Source organism: Mustelus asterias, chromosome 6 (assembly GCF_964213995.1).
Source record: "Mustelus asterias chromosome 6, sMusAst1.hap1.1, whole genome shotgun sequence".
NCBI classification, from domain to species: domain Eukaryota; kingdom Metazoa; phylum Chordata; class Chondrichthyes; order Carcharhiniformes; family Triakidae; genus Mustelus; species Mustelus asterias.
The window spans coordinates 147,946,820-147,966,810 of record NC_135806.1 but is presented as its reverse complement, the minus strand read 5'-3'; the positions used below and the strand labels follow the sequence as shown (position 1 = coordinate 147,966,810).

General features: G+C 48.5%; 1 protein-coding gene across 1 annotated transcript in view; it reads left to right on the top strand.

Moving 5' to 3' along the window:
* LOC144494701 (G-protein coupled receptor-associated protein LMBRD2-like) overlaps positions 1–19,771 on the top strand; it is a gene marked incomplete at its 5' end in the record, with an annotated part of 37,836 nt that extends 18,065 nt beyond the window's left edge. The window contains 7 exons of the mRNA XM_078213901.1: positions 15,949–16,054; positions 16,178–16,275; positions 17,084–17,187; positions 18,433–18,479; positions 18,575–18,671; positions 18,873–19,008; positions 19,156–19,771. Coding sequence (XP_078070027.1) covers positions 15,949–16,054; positions 16,178–16,275; positions 17,084–17,187; positions 18,433–18,479; positions 18,575–18,671; positions 18,873–19,008; positions 19,156–19,216 — 649 coding nt within the window. The remainder of the gene's footprint in view (positions 1–15,948; positions 16,055–16,177; positions 16,276–17,083; positions 17,188–18,432; positions 18,480–18,574; positions 18,672–18,872; positions 19,009–19,155) is intronic.
* Between the last annotated feature and the right edge of the window lie 220 nt (positions 19,772–19,991).

The following is a 19,991-nucleotide window of genomic DNA, read 5'->3' as shown; positions in this document are numbered from 1 at the left end:
GAAAGGTTGCCACTCAAGTGGATAGAGCTGCGAAGAAGGCCTATAGTGTGTTAGCTTTTATTGATCTGTTTGTGAACAGAATTCCCACTCACCTGAAGAAGGGGCTTGCAGCTCCGAAAGCTTGTGTGGCTTTTGCTACCAAATAAACCTGTTGGACTTTAACCTGGTGTTGTTAAACTTCTTACTTAGCTTTTATTAACAGGGGGGGTTTGAGTTTAAGAGCCATGGGGTTATGCTGCAACTGTACAGGACCTTGGTGAGACCACATTTGGAATATTGTGTGCAGTTCTGGTCACCTCACTATAAGAAGGATGTGGAAGCGTTGGAAAGAGTGCAAAGGAGATTTACCAGGATGCTGCCTGGTTTGGAGGGTAGGTCTTATGAGGAAAGGTTGAGGGAGCTAGGGCTGTTCTCTCTGGAGCAGAGGAGGCTGAGGGGAGACTTAATAGAGGTTTATAAAATGATGAAGGAGATAGATAGAGTGAACGTTCAAAGACTATTTCCTCGGGTGGATGGAGCTATTACAAGGGGGCATAACTATAGGGTTCATGGTGGGAGATATAGGAAGGATATCAGAGGTAGGTTCTTTACGCAGAGAGTGGTTGGGGTGTGGAATGGACTGCCTGCAGTGATAGTGGAGTCAGACACTTTAGGAACATTTAAGCGGTTATTGGATCGGCACATGGAGCACACCAGGATGATAGGGAGTGGGATAGCTTGATCTTGGTTTCAGATAAAGCTCGGCACAACATCGTGGGCCAAAGGGCCTGTTCTGTGCTGTACTGTTCTATGTTCTTTAATCTATATCCTGCTGTATCCTCTGATGGTCCTCCTCGCTATCCGCAAATCTACCAACTTTTGTGTCATCCGCAAACTTACCAATCAAACCGGTTACACTTTCCTCCAAATCATTTATATATATATATATATATTACAAACAGGAAAGGTGCGGCGACAATAATCTCTCCCTCAATGTCATCAAAACGAAGGAGATTGTCATCGACTTCAGGAAGTGAAAAGGAGAACATGCCCCTGTCTACAGGGGCCGAAGTAGAAATGGTCGAGAGCTTCCAGGTTTTTAGGTGTCCAGATCACCAACAACCTGCTACGAGAGGACACAGGTTTAAGGTGCTGGGGGGTAGGTACAGGGGAAATGTTAGGGGGAAGTTTTTCACACAGAGGGTGGTGGGTGAGTGGAATCGGCTGCCGTCAATGGTGGTGGCGGCAAACTCAATAGGGTCTTTTAAGAGACTCCTGGATGAGTACATGCAGCGTAATAGGATGGAGGGTTATTGGTAGGTCTAGAAGGTAGGGATGCGTTCGGCACAACTTGTGGGCCGAAGGGCCTGTTTGTGCTGTAGTTTTTCTATGTTTCTATGTTTCTAACCTGTCCTGTTCCCCCCATGCCGACACTATAGTTAAGAAAGCCCCACCAATGCCTCTACTTTCTCAAGAGACTAAGGAAATTTGGCATGTCAGCTACGACTCTCACCAACTTTTACAGATGCACCATAGAAAGCATTCTTTCTTGTTGTATCACAGCTTGGTATGGGCTCCTGCTCTGCCCAAGACCGCAAGGAACTACAAAAGGTCGTGAATGTAGTCCAATCCATCACGCAAACCAGCCTCCCATCCATTGACTCTGTCTACACTTCCCACTGCCTCGGAAAAGCAGCCAGCATAATCAAGGACCCCACACACCCCGAACATTCTCTTTTCCACCTTCTTCCTTCGGGAAAAAGATGCAAAAGTCTGAGGTCACGCACCGACCGACTCAAGAACAGCTTCTTCTCTGCTGCTGTCAGACTTTTGAATGGACTTACCTTGCATTAAGCTGATCTTTCTCTACACCCTAGCTATGACTGTAACACTACATTCTGCACTCTCTCATTTCCTTCTCTATGAACGGTATGCTTTGTCTATAGCGTGAAAGAAACAATACTTTTCACTGTATGTTAATACATGTGACAATAAAAAATCAAATCAAATCCGAGATACACAAATCAATAATTTTGACGAAAATATAGAGGGAATGATAATGAAGTTTGCAGATGACACAAAAATCAGCCATGCAGGCAGAGGCAGCAGGAGGATATAGAAACAGGATAGAGATTTCACATTGGCAGCTTTCCCATCCTCTGGTACTTCAGGCAGCTAAAAACAGATGGAGCACTGGAGGAATACAGACAAAGTAGAAAAGAACTCAAACAGGGACTTAGAAGGGCAAAAAGGGGTCACAAAATGTCCTTGGCAGACAAGATTAAGGAGAATCCTAAGGCATTTTATACATACGTTAGGAACAAGAGGGTTGTTAGGGAAAGGATCGGACCTCTCAGGGACAAAGGAGGGGAATTATGCGTAGAACCAAAGGAAGTAGGTGAGATCCTAAATGAATACTTTGCACCAGTATTCACAAAGGAGAGGGACATGTTGACTGGTAGTGTCTCAGAGAGATGTGTTGACCCGTTAGAAAAAATCTCAATTACAAGGGAGGAAGTGTTAGGTTTTTTAGGAAACATTAAGACAGACAAATCCCCAGGGCCAGATGGCATCTATCCTAGACTCCTCAGGGAGGCGAGAGATGCAATTGCTGGGCCTCTAACAGAAATCTTTGTCTCTTCACTGGACACAGGTGAGGTCCCAGAGGATTGGAGGATAGCAAATGTGGTCTCATTATTTAAGAAGGGTAGCAAGGATAACCCGGGTAATTATTGGCTGATGAGCTTGACATCCGTGGTAGGGAAGTTGTTGGAGAAGATTCTTAGGGATAGGATATAAGCGCATTTAGAACTGAATAATCTCATTAGCGATAGACAGCATGGTTTTGTACGAGGGAGGTCATGCCTCACAAATTTGGTTGAGTTTTTTGAGGAGGTGACAAAAACGATTGACGAGGGAAGGGCCGTGGATGTCGTCTATATGGATTTTAGTAAAGCGTTTGACAAGGTCCCTCATGGCAGGCTGGTGCAAAAGGTTAAATCTCACGGGATAAAAGGTGAGCTAGCTAGATGGGTGGAGAACTGGCTTAGCCATAGAAGACAGAGGGTATCAGTGGAGGGTCTTTTTCCGGTTGGAGGTCTGTGACTAGTGGGTATTGGGATTCCGCAGGGCTCTGTACTGGGACCTCTGCTGTTTGAGGCATATACAAAGAACAAAGAACAGTACAGCACAGGAAACAGGCCCTTCGGCCCTCCAAGCCTGTGCCGCTCATTGGTCCAACTAGACCATTCATTTGTATCCCTCCATTCCCAGGCTGCTCATGTGACTATCCAGGTAAGTCTTAAACGATGTCAGCGTGCCTGCCTCCACCACCCTACTTGGCAGCGCATTCCAGGCCCCCACCACCCTCTGTGTAAAAAACGTCCCTCTGATATCTGAGTTATACTTCGCCCCTCTCACCTTGAGCCCGTGACCCCTCATGATCGTCACCTCCGACCTGGGAAAAAGCTTCCCACTGTTCACCCTATCTATACCCATCATAATTTTGTACACCTCTATTAGGTCTCCCCTCGTTCTCTGTCTTTCCAGGGAGAACAAGCCCAGTTTACCCAATCTCTCCTCATAGCTAAGACCCTCCATACCAGGCAACATCCTGGTAAATCTTCTCTGCACTCTCTCTAAAGCCTCCACGTCCTTCTGGTAGTGCGGCGACCAGAACTGGACGCAGTACTCCAAATGTGGCCTAACCAGCGTTCTATACAGCTGCAACATCAGACTCCAGCTTTTATACTCTATACCCCGTCCTATAAAGGCAAGCTACGAGAGGACACAGGTTTAAGGTGCTGGGGGGTAGGTACAGGGGGGATGTCAGGGGTAAGTTTTTCACTCAGAGGGTGGTGGGTGAGTGGAATCGGCTGACGTCGGTGGTGGTGGAGGCAAACTCGTTGGGGTCTTTTAAGAGACTTCTGGATGAGTACATGGGATTTAATGGGATTGAGGGCTATAGATAGGCCTAGAGGTGGGGATGTGATCGGCGCAACTTGTGGGCCGAAGGGCCTGTTTGTGCTGTGGCTTTCTATGTTCTATACCATATGCCTTCTTCACCACCCTCTCCACCTGTGTTGCCACCTTCAAGGATTTGTGGACTTGCACACCTAGGTCCCTCTGTGTTTCTATACTCTTGATGACTCTACCATTTATTGTATAACTCCTCCCTACATTAGTTCTTCCAAAATGCATCACTTCGCATTTATCTGGATTAAATTCCATCTGCCATTTCTCCGCCCAATTTTCCAGCCTATTTATATCCTGCTGTATTGTCCGACAATGTTCATCGCTATCCGCAAGTCCAGCCATCTTCGTGTCATCCGCAAACTTGCTGATAACACCAGTAAAACCTTCTTCCAAATCATTTATATATATCACAAACAGCAGAGGTTCCAGTACAGAGCTCTGCGGAACACCACTGGTCACAGACCTCCAGCCGGAAAAAGACCCTTCGACTGTTACCCTTTGTCTCCTGTGGCCAAGCCAGTTTTCTACCCATCTAGCCACCTCTCCTTGTATCCCATGAGCCTTAACCTTCTTAACCAACCTGCCAATGATATATATAAATATATATAAATGATATATATATATAAATATATACAAATGATATATATAAATGATCACTAAGTTTGCGGACGACACGAAGATTGCTGGAGTTGCGGATAGTAGAACCATAGAGAAGAACCATCGAAAATTACAGCTCAGAAACAGGCCTTTTGGCCCTTCTTGTCTGTGCCGAACCATTTTTTGCCTAGTCCCACTGACCTGCACTTGGACCATATCCCTCCACACCCCTCTCATCCATGAACCCGTCCAAGTTTTTCTTAAATGTTAAAAGTGACCCCGCATTTACCACTTTATCCGGCAGCTCATTCCACACTCCCACCACTCTCTGCGTGAAGAAGCCCCCCTAATATTCCATTTAAACTTTTCTCCTTTCACCCTTAACCCATGCCCTCTGGTTTTTTTCTCCCCTAGCCTCAGCGGAAAAAGCCTGCTTGCATTCACTCTATCTATACCCATCAAAATCTTATACACCTCTATCAAATCAAATCTCCCCTCAATCTTCTACGCTCCAGGGAATAAAGTCCCAACCTATTCAATCTCTCTCTGTAAATCAGCTTCTCAAGTCCCGGCAACATCCTTGTGAACCTTCTCTGCGCTCTTTCAACCTTATTTACATCCTTCCTGTAACTAGGTGACCAAAACTGTACACAATACTCTAAATTCGGCCTCACCAATGTCTTACATAACCTTACCATAACACTCCAACTTTTATACTCGATACTCCGATTTATAAAGGCCAATGTACCAAAGGCACTCTTTACGACCCTATCCACCTGTGACGTCACATTTAGGGAATTCTGTACCTGTATTTCCAGATCCCTCTGTTCAACTGCACTCTTCAGAGTCCTACCATTTACCCTGTACGTTCTACTTTGGTTTGTCCTTCCAAAGTGCAATATCTCACACTTGTCTGCGTTAAATTCCATTTGACATTTTTCAGCCCATTTTCCAAGTTGGTCCAAATCCCTCTGCAAGCTTTGAAAACCTTCCTCACTGTCCACTACACCTCCAATCTTTGTATCATCAGCAAACATGCTGATCCAATTTACCACATTATCATCCAGATCATTGATATAGATGACAAACAACAATGGACCCAACACCGATCCCTGCGGCACACCACTAGTCACAGGCCTCCACTCAGAGAAGCAACCCTTCTCTGATGAACATTGTCAGAGAATATAGCAGGATATAGATAAGCTGGAACATTGGGCGGAGAAATGGCAGATGGAATTTAATCCAGATAAATGCAAAGTGATGCATTTCGGTAGATCTAATGTAAGGGGGAGCTATACAATAAATGGCAGAACCATCAGGAGTATAGACACACAGAGGGACCTGGGTGTACAAGTCCACAGATCCTTAAAGGTGGCAGCACAGGTGGAGAGGGTGGTGAAGAAGGCATATGGCATGCTTGCCTTCATTGGACGGGGCATAGAATATAAAAGTTGGCATATGATGTTGCAGCTGTACATAACGATGGTTAGGCCACATTTGGAATACTGGGTCCAGTTCTGGTCGCCGCACTACCAGAAGGACGTGGAGGCTTTGGAGAGGGTACAGAAAAGGTTTACCAGGATGTTGCCTGGTATGGAGGGTCTTAGCTATGAGGAGAGATTGGGTAAACTGGGGTTGTTCTCCCTGGAAAGACGGAGGATGATGGGTGACCTAATAGAGGTGTATAAAATTATGAAGGGCATAGATAGGGTGAACAGTGGGAAGCTTTTTCCCAGGTTGGAGGTGACGAGCACAAGGGGTCACGGGTTCAAGGTGAGGGGGGCAAGGTTCAACACAGATGTCAGGGGGATGTATTTTACACACAGGGTGGTGGGGGCCTGGAATGCGCTGCCAAGCAAGGTGATTGAGGCGGACACGCTGGGATCGTTTAAGACTTATCTAGATAGCCACATGAACAGACTGGGAATAGAGGGATACAAACGAATGGTCTAGTTGGGCACATGAGCGGTGCAGGCTTGGAGGGCCGAAGGGCCTGTTCCTGTGCTGTATTGTTCTTTGTTCTATACTGATTGGAGTTTACTAAATTGAAAGGTGATGTTATTGAAACATCAAATATCCGGAGGGGGCCAGCGGGGGTCGATGCTGAAAGATTGCTTCTCCTCTGGGAGGAACCTTGAACTAGGTGGCATAGTTTCAGAATATGGGGTCTCCCATTTACAACCAAGATGAGGAGGGATTTATTATTTCAGAGGGTTTATTAGTCTTTGGAATTCTCAGTGGAGGATAGGTCATTGAATATATTCAAGATAAAGCGAGATGGATTCTAGATCTCCAGAAAGCCGAGGGTTATGGGGAACATTCAGGAACTGGAGGCTGAGTCACAAGCAGGACAACCTTGATCTTATTGAATTGCCGAGTCCTGCCCAAAAGGTAAGCCATTCAGGACTGAGATGAGGAAGAACTTCTTCACTCAGAGTTGTGAATCTGTGGAATTCTTTACCACAGAAAGCTGTTGGGGCCAGTTAGTTAGATATATTCAAGAGGGAGCTGGACGTGGCCCTTGTGGCTAAAGGGATCAGGGGGTATGGAGAGAAAGCAGGTGTGGGATATTGAAAGTGCATGATCAGCCGTGCACTTCCAGCTCGAAAGTGGCCTCTTCCTGTGCCTATTTTCTATGCTTCTATGTTCATTGTGTAAAATCACCCACGAAAGTAACTGCAGAATAGATAGCCAGCACAGACATGATGGGCTGAAGGGCCTCTCTTTGTGCTGCAAAATTAGTATTGTTCTTTGTTCTTATCCAGAATCCAAGGATTTTCAGAAAATTACAACCAATGCATCACTATCTTTGGAGCGACTTCTTTTAGGATGTTAGGATGCAAACCATCAGTGCCAGGGAGGGGACGTATCTGCCTTTAGTCTCATCAGTTTGTCCCATACTACTTGGAATATTAGTCACTCTTCATCTGTGCTTGAACCATGGCCCCTATGGGAGCAGCTGAGCAGGACAATGACTCTCAGTGGAAACAGAGAGCCTGCATTTAGATGGCAGCTTCTAAATCTTTGTGGGAGACCTTGTGACGCAGCGTGTAGCGTTGCTGCCTCTGAGCCAGAAGCTCCGGGTTCGAGTCCCACCCCAGGACTTGATGACCAAGGAAAAAATCGGACCTCTCAGGGACAAAAGTGGGGAATTATGCTTGGAGCCCAAAGAAGTAGGGGAGATCCTAAATGAATACTTTGCGTCGGTATTCACAAAGGAGAGGGATGTGCTGACTGGGAGTGTCTCGGAGGGGAGTGTTGAACCGTTGGAGAAAATCTCCATTACAAAGGAGGAAGTGTTAGGTTTGTTAGAGAATATAAAGACTGACAAATCCCCAGGGCCTGATGGAATCTATCCAAGGCTGCTCAGGGAGACGAGAGGTGAAATCGCTGGGCCTCTGACGCAAATCTTTGTCTCGTCACTGGACGCAGGTGAGGTCCCAGAAGATTGGAGGATAGCTAATGTGGTCCCGTTATTTAAGAAGGGTAGGAAGGATAACCCGGGTAATTATAGGCCGGTGAGCTTGACGTCCGTGGTGGGGAAGTTGTTGGAGAAGATTCTTAAAGATAGGATGTATGCGCATTTAGAAAGGAATAAACTCATTAACGATAGTCAACATGGTTTTGTGAGAGGGAGGTCATGCCTCACTAACCTGGTGGTGTTTTTTGAAGAAGTGACCAAAATGGTTGACGAAGGAAGGGCCGTGGATGTTGTCCATATGGACTTTAGTAAAGCATTTGACAAAGTCCCTCATGGTAGGCTAGTGAAAAAGGTTGGATCCCATGGGATAAAGGGGGAGGTGGCTAGATGGGTGGAGAACTGGCTTGGTCATAGAAGACAGAGGGTGGTAGTGGAAGGGTCTTTTTCCGGCTGGAGGCCTGTGACTAGTGGTGTACCGCAGGGCTCTGTATTGGTACCTCTGCTGTTTGTGATTTATATAAATGATCTGGAAGAAGGAGTAACTGGGGTGATCAGTAAGTTTGCGGACGACACAAAACTGGCAGGACTTGCAGATAGTGAGGAACATTGTCAGAGGCTACAGAAGGATATAGATAGGCTGGAAATTTGGGCAAGGAAATGGCAGATGGAGTTCAATCCTGATAAATGCGAAGTGATGCATTTTGGTGGGAATAATGTAGGGAGGAGCTACACGATAAATGGAAGAACCATAAAGGGTGTAGATACGCAGAGGGACCTGGGTGTGCAAGTCCACAGATCTTTGAAGGTGACGTCACAGGTGGAGAAGGTGGTGAAGAAGGCATATGGCATGCTTGCCTTTATAGGACGGGGCATAGAGTATAAAAGTTGGGGTCTGATGTTGCAGATGTATAGAACGTTGGTTCGGCCGCATTTGGAATACTGCGTCCAGTTCTGGTCGCCACACTACCAGAAGGACGTGGAGGCTTTGGAGAGAGTACAGAGGAGGTTTACCAGGATGTTGCCTGGTATGGAGGGGCTTGGTTATGAGGAGAGATTGGGGAAACTGGGGTTGTTCTCCTTGGAAAGACGGAGGATGAGGGGAGACTTAATAGAGGTGTATAAAATTATGAAAGGCATAGATAGGGTGAACGGTGGGAAGCTTTTCCCCGGGTCGGTGGTGACGTTCACAAGGGGTCATAGGTTCAAGGTGAAGGGGGGGAGGTTTAACACAGATATCAGAAGGACATATTTCACACAGAGGGTCGTGGGGGCCTGGAATGTGTTGCCGGGCAAGGTGGTGGAGGCGGACACACTGGGAACATTTAAGACTTATCTAGACAGCAATATGAACGGAGTGGTCTAGTTTGGACCAGGGAGCGGCGCGGGCTAATTGTTCCTTGTTTCTCGTTTCAAGGCTTCATTCTATGATCATCTTGCTGGTGCCAGTACAGAGCGAGACTGCGGATAGTTGGGAACCTGTCTCGGGAGCAGGGAATTCATATGGTGTTCGTGGAAGTGGAAATGACTAGGGTTGGGAAGCATTTTCCGATCAGGGCCATTGTGATCTCCTGGACTCGTTTCGATCGCCTCAGGGGGTCGGAGAGGAATTTCCCAGATTTTGTTTTCCCCATATTGGCCCTGGGGTTTTTCACTCTGGGTTTTCGCCTCTCCCTGGAGATCACATGGTCTGGAATGGGGGGGTGGGGGTGAGTTAATAGGTTGTAATGAACAAAGCATCGTAGCTGTGAGGGACAGCTCGGTGGATAGGATATTGGTATGTAGATAGGCTGGAAAACAGGCCGAAGGGCCTGTTCCTGTGCTGTATTGTTCTTTGTTCTTTGTTCTTTGTTGAAGGTGCGTTCATAGCACGGCCAAACAGATTGCGTGCGTCAACCTACAAAATCCTTCCAAACACACCAATGGTTGGTGGTAAAAAGTTAAAAATTGGCAAGCCATGTTGCAGCTTTATAGAACCTTAGTTTGGCCGCACTTGCAATATAGTGTTCAATTCTGATCGCCACACTACCAGAAGGATGTGGAGCTTTGAAGAGGGTACAGAAAAGATTTACCAGGATGTTGCCTGGCATGGAGGGCATTAGCTCTGAGGAGAGGTTGGAGAAACTTGGTTTGTTCTCATTGGAACGACGGAGGTTGAGGGGACGTTCAGGCTGCCGGGCAAGGTGGTGGAGGCGGACACACTGGGAACGTTTAAGACTTATCTAGACAGCCATATGAATGGAGTGGGAATGGAGGGATACAAAAGAATAGTTGAGTTTGGACCAGGGAGCGGCGCGGGCTTGGAGGGCCGAAGGGCCTGTTCCTGTGCTGTATTGTTCTTTGTTTTGTTCTTTGGGAGGTTCTGTCCCTAAAGTTAATTTTCTAAATTGGGCCAAGGCCAATTTTGATGGTATCAGGCAGGAACTTTCAAAAGTTAATTGGGGGAGTCTGTGGGAAGGCAAAGGGACGTCTGGTAAGTGGGAGGATTTCAAAAGTGTGTTAACCAGGGTTCAGGGTCAACACATGCCTCTCAGAGTGAAGGGCAAGGCTGGCAGAAGTCGGGAAACCTGGAAGACCCTGGATATTGAGGCCCTGGTCAAGAAGAAGAAGAACATAGAACACAGAAAAACTACAGCACAAAGCAGGTCCTTCGGTCCCACAAGTTGTGCCGAACATATCCCTACCTTTTAGGCCTACCTATAACCCTCCACCCTATTAAGTCCCATGTACTCATCCAGGAGTCTCTGAAAAGACCCTATTGAGTTTGCCTCCACCACCACTGACGGCAGCCGATTCCACTCGCCCACCACCCTCTGTGTGAAAAACTTCCCCCTAACATTTCCCCTGTACCTACCCCCCAGCACCTTAAACCTGTGTCCTCTCGTAGCAGCCATTTCCACCCTGGGAAAAAGCCTCTGAGAGTCCACGCGATCTATGCCTCTCAACATCTTATATACCTCTATTAGGTCTCCTCTCATCCTACGTCTCTCCAAGGAGAAAAGAGCGAGCTCCCTCAGCTTATCCTCATAAGGCATGTCACTCAATCCAGGAAACATCCCTGTAAATCTCCTCTGCACCGTTTCAATCTTTTCCACATCCTTCCTGTAATGAGGCGACCAGAACTGAGCACAGTACTCCAAGTGGGGTCTGACGAGGGTCTTATATAACTGCATCATTATCCCCGGACTCCTAAACTCAATCCCTCGATTGATAAAGGCCAGCACACCATACGCCTTCTTAACCACCTCCTCCACCTGCGGGGCCGATTTTAGAGTCCTATGGACCCGGACCCCAAGGTCCTTCTGATCCTCTACAGTACTAAGAGTCTTTCCCTTTATATTGTACTCCTTCATCCCATTTGACCTGCCAAAATGGACCACTACGCATTTATCTGGGTTGAAGTCCATCTGCCACTTCTCCGCCCAGTCTTGCATCCTATCTATGTCCCTCTGTAACTTCTGACACCCCTCCAGACTATCCACAACCCTACCAACCTTCGTGTCGTCGGCAAACTTACCAACCCATCCCTCCACTTCCTCATCCAGGTCATTTATGAAAATGACAAACAGCAAGGGTCCCAGAACACTGGTGACCAACCTCCATTTAGAAAAAGACCCATCTATACGCATTCTCTGCCTCCTTTGGGCAAGCCAGTTCTGGATCCACAGGGCAGCAGCCCCTTGGATCCCATGCCCTCGCACTTTTTCCAGAAGCCTTGCATGGGGGACCTTATCGAACGCCTTGCTAAAATCCATATAAACCACATCTACCGCTTTCCCTTCGTCAATGCGTTTAGTCACATTTTCGAAGAACTCCACCAGGCTCGTAAGGCACGATCTGCCTTTGACAAAGCCATGCTGAGTATTCTTGAGCATACTAAACCTCTCTAAATGCTCATAAATCCTGTCCCTCAGGATCTTCTCCATCAGCCTACCAACCACTGAGGTTAGACTCACCGGTTGGTAATTTCCTGGGCTATCCCTATTCCCCTTCTTGAAAATAGGAACCACATCCGCAATCCTCCAATCCTCCGGCACCTCCCCCGTCTCCATCGACGATGCAAAGATCATTGCCAGAGGCTCTGCAATCTCTTCCCTCGAGTTCTAAAGGAGATAGCTGAAGAAATAGTGGAGGCGTTAGTTATGATCTTTCAAAAGTCACTGGAGTCAGGGAAAGTCCCAGAGGATTGGAAAATCGCTGTTGTAACCCCACTGTTCAAGAAGGGAACAAGAAAAAAGATGGAAAATTATAGGCCAATTAGCCTAACCTCAGTTGTTGGCAAAATTCTAGAATCCATCGTTAAGGATGAGATTTCTAAATTCTTGGAAGTGCAGGGTCGGATTAGGACAAGTCAGCATGGATTTAGTAAGGGGAGGTCGTGCCTGACAAACCTGTTAGAGTTCTTTGACGAGATAACAAATAGGTTAGACCAAGGAGAGCCAATGGATGTTATCTATCTTGACTTCCAAAAGGCCTTTGACAAGGTGCCTCACGGGAGACTGCTGAGTAAAATAAGGGCCCATGGTATTCGAGGCAAGGTACTAACATGGATTGACGATTGGCTGTCAGACAGAAGGCAGAGAGTTGGGATAAGAGGTTCTTTCTCAGAATGGCAACCGGTGATGAGTGGTGTCCCGCAGGGTTCAGTGTTGGGGCCACAGCTGTTCTCTTTATATATTAACGATCTAGATGACGGGACTGGGAGCATTCTGGCCAAGTTTGCCGATGATACAAAGATAGGTGGAGGGGCAGGTAGTATTGAGGAGGTGGGGAGGCTGCAGAAAGATTTAGACAGTTTAGGAGAGTGGTCCAAGAAGTGGCTGATGAAATTCAACGTGGGCAAGTGCGAGGTTGTACACTTTGGAAAAAAGAATAGAGGCATGGACTATTTTCTAAACGGTGACAAAATTCATAATGCTAAAGTGCAAAGGGACTTGGGAGTCCTAGTCCAGGATTCTCTAAAGGTAAACTTGCAGGTTGAGTCCGTAATTAAGAAAGCAAATGTAATGTTGTCATTTATCTCAAGAGGCTTGGAATACAAAAGCAGGGATGTACTTCTGAGGCTTTATAAAGCACTGGTTAGGCCCCATTTGGAGTACTGTGAGCAATTTTGGGCCCCACACCTCAGGAAGGACATACTGGCACTGAAGCGGGTCCAGCGGAGATTCACACGGAGGATCCCAGGAATGGTAGGCCTGACATACGATGAACGTCTGAGGATCGTGGGATTATATTCATTGGAGTTTAGGAGGTTGAGGGGAGATCTAATAGAAACTTACAAGATAATGAACGGCTTAGATAGGATGGACGTAGGGAAGTTGTTTCCATTAGCAGGGGAGACTAGGACGCGGGGGCACAGCCTTAGAATAAAAGGGAGTCACTTTAGAACAGAGATGAGGAGAAATTTCTTCAGCCAGAGAGTGGTGGGTCTGTGGAATTCATTGCCACAGAGGGCTGTGGAGGCCGAGACGCTGAGCGTCTTCAAGACAGAAATTGATAAATTCGTGATTTCTCGCGGAATTAAGGGCCATGGGGAGAGAGCGGGTAAATGGAGTTGAAATCAACCATGATTGAATGGTGGAGTGGACTCGATGGGCCGAATGGCCTTACTTCCGCTCCTATGTCTTATGGTCTTAGAAATCATAGAAATCAAAGAACAAAGAACAATACAGCACAGGAACAGGCCCTTCGGCCCTCCAAGCCCGCGCCGCTCCCCGGTCCAGGAATGAATCCTGAATCCAGGATCCCCGCCCAATTTTCCAGCCTATCTACATACCAATATCCTATCCACCGAGCTGTCCCTCACAGCTACGATGCTTTGTTCATTACAACCTATTAACTCACCCCCACCCCCCCATTCCAGACCATGTGATCTCCAGGGAGAGGCGAAAACCCAGAGTGAAAAACCCCAGGCCAATATGGGGAAAAAAAATCTGGGAAATTCCTCTCCGACCCCCTGAGGCGATCGAAACGTGTCCAGGAGATCACAATGGCCCTGATCGGAAAATGCTTCCCAACCCTAGTCATTTCCACTTCCACGAACACCATATGAATTCCCTGCCCCCGAGACAGGTTCCCATCTATCCGCAGTCTCGCTCTGTACTGGCACCAGCAAGATGATCATAGAATGAAGCCTTAAAACGAGAAACCAGGAACAATTAGCCCGCGCCGCTCCCTGGTCCAAACTAGACCACTCTTTTGTGTCCCTCCATTCCCACTCCGTTCATATAGCTGTCTAGATAAGTCTTAATCATAGAAACCCTACAGTGCAGAAGGAGGCCATTCGGCCCATCGAGTCTGCACCGACCACAATCCCACCCAGGCCCTACCCCCACATATTTTACCTGCTAATCCCTCTAACCTACGCATCCCAGGACTCTAAGGGGCAATTTTTTTAACCTGGTCAATCAACCTAACCCGCACATCTTTGGATGTCTTCCCACAGTAACCTGGGGTACATCCCATCCGAACCCTTTGGGTCCTCGCTGTCCACGGGGATGGTGCCAGAGGACTGGAGAATGGCGAATGTTGTTCCTCTGTTTAAGAAAGGGAATAGAAATGACCCTGGTAATTATAGACTGGTTAGTCTTACTTCGGTGGTTGGTAAATTGATGGAAAAGGTCCTTAGGGATGGGATTTACGACCATTTAGAAAGATGCGGATTAATCCGGGATAGTCAGCACGGATTCGTGAAGGGCAAGTCGTGCCTCACAAATTTGATAGAATTTTTTGAGGAGGTAACTAAGTGTGTTGATGAAGGTAGGGCAGTTGATGTCATATACATGGATTTTAGTAAGGCGTTTGATAAGGTCCCCCATGGTCGGCTTATGATGAAAGTGAGGAGGTGTGGGATAGAGGGAAAGTTGGCCGATTGGATAGGTAACTGGCTGTCTGATCGAAGACAGAGGGTGGTGGTGGATGGAAAGTTTTCGGACTGGAGGCAGGTTGCTAGCGGAGTGCCGCAGGGATCAGTGCTTGGTCCTCTGATCTTTGTGATTTTTATTAATGGCTTGGAGGAGGGGGCTGAAGGGTGGATCAGTAAATTTGCTGATGACACCAAGATTGGTGGAGTAGTGGATGAGGTGGAGGGTTGCTGTAGACTGCAAAAAGACATAGATAGGATGCAAAGCTGGGCTGAAAAATGGCAAATGGAGTTTAACCCTGATAAATGTGAGGTGATTCATTTTGGTAGGACTAATTTAAATGTGGATTACAGGGTCAAAGGTAGGGTTCTGAAGACTGTGGAGGAACAGAGAGATCTTGGGGTCCATATCCACAGATCTCTAAAGGTTGCCACTCAAGTGGATAGAGCTGTGAAGAAGGCCTATAGTGTGTTAGCTTTTATTAACAGGGGGTTTGAGTACAGGACCTTGGTGAGACCACATTTGGAATATTGCGTGCAGTTCTGGTCACCTCACTATAAGAAGGATGTGGAAGCGCTGGAAAGAGTGCAGAGGAGATTTACCAGGATGCTGCCTGGTTTGGAGGGTAGGTCTTATGAGGAAAGGTTGAGGGAGCTAGGGCTGTTCTCTCTGGAGCGGAGGTGGTTGAGGGGAGACTTAATAGAGGTTTATAAAATGATGAAGGGGATAGATAGAGTGAACGTTCAAAGACTATTTCCTCGGGTGGATGGAGCTATTACAAGGGGGCATAACTATAGGGTTCATGGTGGGAGATATAGGAAGGATATCAGAGGTAGGTTCTTTATGCAGAGAGTGGTTGGGGTGTGGAATGGACTGCCTGCAGTGATAGTGGAGTCAGACACTTTAGGAACATTTAAGCGGTTATTGGATCGGCACATGGAGCGCACCAGGATGGTAGGGAGTGGGATAGCTTGATCTTGGTTTCAGATAAAGCTCGGCACAACATCGTGGGCCGAAGGGCCTGTTCTGTGCTGTACTGTTCTATGTTCTTAATGGGAATCGGGTGGGGGTTCACAGTGAGGACTCAGTCGGAATTAATTGTGTTCTGTCTTGCAGGCTGTTCTGCCGACTGACTCCACCTTTATGTCTGAATTTCTTGGGATTGATCCACATGGATTCTGCAATTTCCCACCAGGCCAGAGAGCAGACAGCCTATACCTCGGTGAGAGACACATGGACTAACGAGAGTAATAGAGTGGTGGGTGGTAGCGGGAAAGATTGTGGTGTTGGTGGGTGGATGTTGGTGTTTGCTTTGTTTATTGACTTGTGTCCTCTTTGTCCCCAGATTATGGGTTCAATGAGGGTGATCTCCTTTATCGCTGACGGGTTCTACATATACTACCCTATGCTTGTTGTAATCCTCTGCATTGCTACATACTTCAGGTAACCTAATTCTAACCCCATGCTGTCCCTGGGAGTGTTTGATGGGGACAGTGTAGAGGGAGCTTTACTCTGTATCCAACCCCGTGCTGTACCTGTCCTGGGAGTGTTTGATGGGGACAGTGTAGAGGGAGCTTTACTCTGTATCTAACCCCGTGCTGTACCTGTCCTGGGAGTGTTTGATGGGGGACAGTGTAGAGGGAGCTTTACTCTGTATCTAACCCCGTGCTGTACCTGTCCTGGGAGTGTTTGATGGGGACAGTGTAGAGGGAGCTTTACTCTGTATCTAACCCCGTGCTGTACCTGTCCTGGGAGTGTTTGATGGGGACAGTGTAGAGGGAGCTTTACTCTGTATCTAATCCCGTGCTGTACCTGTCCTGGGAGTGTTTGATGGGGGACAGTGTAGAGGGAGCTTTACTCTGTATCTAACCCCGTGCTGTACCTGTCCTGGGAGTGTTTGATGGGGACAGTGTAGAGGGAGCTTTACTCTGTATCTAATCCCGTGCTGTACCTGTCCTGGGAGTGTTTGATGGGGGACAGTGTAGAGGGAGCTTTACTCTGTATCTAACCCCGTGCTGTACCTGTCCTGGGAGTGTTTGATGGGGACAGTGTAGAGGGAGCTTTACTCTGTATCTAACCCCATGCTGTACCTGTCCTGGGAGTGTTTGATGGGGACAGTGTAGAGGGAGCTTTACTCTGTATCTAACCCCGTGCTGTACCTGTCCTGGGAGTGTTTGATGGGGACAGTGTAGAGGGGAACCTATGGGATTCTCAAACTCGTGCTGACGAGCTTGAACATTTTTCTCCTCAGCCTGGGTACGCGCTGCCTGAACCTGCTCGGCTTCCAGCAATTTATGGGAGACAATGAAATGACATCTGACCTTGTGGAGGAGGGGAAAGAGCTGATTAAAAGAGGTGAGGTGTATTTATCAGAAGCGCAGCGTCTTGGTTTGTTTTACAAGTTCATGGAGAGGTTGGCATTTCTGCTGTGTGTCGATGTTTTGGAGATTGTGTGGGAGGGGCGGGTGTGTGTGTGTGTGTGGGAGGGGCGGGTGTGTGTGTGTGTGTGCGTGTGGGAGGGGCGGGTGTGTGTGCGTGTGGGAGGGGCGGGTGTGTGTGCGTGTGGGAGGGGCGGGTGTGTGTGTGCGTGTGGGAGGGGCGGGTGTGTGTGCGTGTGGGAGGGGCGGGTGTGTGTGTGCGTGTGGGAGGGGCGGGTGTGTGTGCGTGTGGGAGGGGCGGGTGTGTGTGCGTGTGGGAGGGGCGGGTGTGTGCGCGTGTGGGAGGGGCGGGTGTGCGCGTGTGGGAGGGGCGGGTGTGTGCGCGTGTGGGAGGGGCGGGTGTGTGTGCGTGGCGGGTGTGTGTGCGTGTGTGCGTGGCGGGTGTGTGTGCGTGTGGGAGGGGCGGGTGTGTGTGTGCGTGTGGGAGGGGCGGGTGTGTGTGCGTGGCGGGGGTGTGTGCGTGTGGGAGGGGCGGGTGTGTGTGTGCGTGTGGGAGGGGCGGGTGTGTGTGTGTGTGTGCGTGGCGGGTGTGTGTGCGTGTGGGAGGGGCGGGTGTGTGTGCGTGTGGGAGGGGCGGGTGTGTGTGCGTGTGGGAGGGGCGGGTGTGTGTGCGTGTGGGAGGGGCGGGTGTGTGTTTGTGTGGGAGGGGCGGGTGTGTGTTTGTGTGGGAGGGGCGGGTGTGTGTGCGTGTGGGAGGGGCGGGTGTGTGTGCGTGTGGGAGGGGCGGGTGTGTGTGCGTGTGGGAGGGGCGGGTGTGTGTGCGTGTGGGAGGGGCGGGTGTGTGTGCGTGTGGGAGGGGCCGGTGTGTGTGCGTGTGGGAGGGGCGGGTGTGTGTGCGTGTGGGAGGGGCGGGTGCGTGTGGGAGGGGCGGGTGTGTGTGCGTGTGGGAGGGGCGGGTGTGTGTGCGTGTGGGAGGGGCGGGTGTGTGTGCGTGGCGGGTGTGTGTGCGTGTGGGAGGGGCGGGTGTGTGTGTGTGTGGGAGGGGCGGGTGTGTGTGCGTGTGGGAGGGGCGGGTGTGTGTGCGTGTGGGAGGGGCGGGTGTGTGTGCGTGTGGGAGGGGCGGGTGTGTGTGCGTGTGGGAGGGGCGGGTGTGGTGGCTGAGACTTGTATCACGGTGTGATTGACACCATTTCCCTGACAAATGCTTGTGTTTTTTTTACAGAGAAGAGGAAACGGCAGCGACTGGAGGATGGGGAGAGTCGGCGGAGGGTAAGTGACTGGTCCTCAAATCCTGAGCCCACCTGTTAGTTTCCTCTTTCCCTTTTTGAAGCTCCTGTCTAAAAGGTTGTTTTGCTCTCTGTCAGGAATGGAAGGAACGTTATGGAAACCAGAAAGAAGAGTTCACACGAAATCGAAGCTCTCACTCTGAAATACCCGATTCCCTTCAGGCAACAAAGCGCGGTAATTGTGACGCTCTCTTTCTCGTCCTCATTCTCTTCTGTTTCTTTGTCAAGCTCTTGCTCTGCCTGGAGAAATTCTTTGTTGTTTTTACACATTCTCCCCCATCCCTGCTGATATTCGGTTTGTTGTTGTCAGTTTTCAGTGGGGAGTGCTGTCTGTGTTAACCGACTTGTACTGATTTTCAATGCATCTCCTTCCCAGCTTCCACCAAGTACTGCCGTTCGAGCAGTCGGTCAGAAAGGGATTGTATGGAGCTGCTGCAGGACCCAGAGCCAATGGATTTCAATGCTGACTCCTTCAGTGATGATGGCCCTGATCAGAATTCCGAGCTAGGGAGGTACAGAGCACAGGGGCAACACCTTGGGGAGGGGGGTGGGTTTCAGGGGCAGAGTTAGGGGTATTCGCAGCTGTCCGGTATTTTGTGAAAGCCAGAGAGATTGGGGATGTTTGTGTTAAGTCCTGACCCTGTTCTCTCTTCCTTTAGGTACCAACCAAGTGGACGGTATCTCTCGATGTCTCGCAGCCGTATCTTTGATGATATATGAGTAGCCATTTGGGTCAGTTCCACAGATCTGCATTGGGTATAACACACTGTCCATCCCCACTACAACATCTGTGCAGGGGGAGGGGATCACCTGCTGGACCCTGTCTGCTGCTTCTCCCCCTCTCCATACAATCTTTCAACCACTGTATATTTCAACCTTTTATTGGATTGGAAACCCCACCTGGAATTTTCATCCTGTTTCTACCTTGACCATCAACAGAAAAGACTGAATACTCTGTCGTCTCATTGCCGTTTGTGTACAAATCAATTTCCTACATTACTAATGACTGGACTTCAAAAGATTGTAAAATGCTTTCAGGGCATCTTATGGCCATGGAAGGTGCGTGTATTTCCTCTAAGTTGGTGATCCCTACCCATTGTCCTGTTATACTGCTCGAGGTCAGGTTTATGCTAATCTTTGCTTTGCACTTTGCTGCCCTTGGAATGAAGGATGCATTTGGGGCAAGTAATCAGATTTCTGTATTGAATTTTCTGGGTGTAAAGAATCATTGTAATTTATTGGATGTATTTAATAAATGGAATGAACAGTTGGAACCATGTAATGCTGTATTCTTCAGTGTCTATAACCTGGTGCTATCCTGCATCCCTCCCCAGACACAAGATTGGGCAACTGGTGACCTCACCCATCCCATCCCTCTTGTCGAGCCACCTCTCCCACACACACACACACGTTATGGAGTCAGTTGGACTTGATACAAAATTGACAACAGTAAAGGTTCTTGACAGCCTGTCCCAACTGGTGAGAATACCACTAA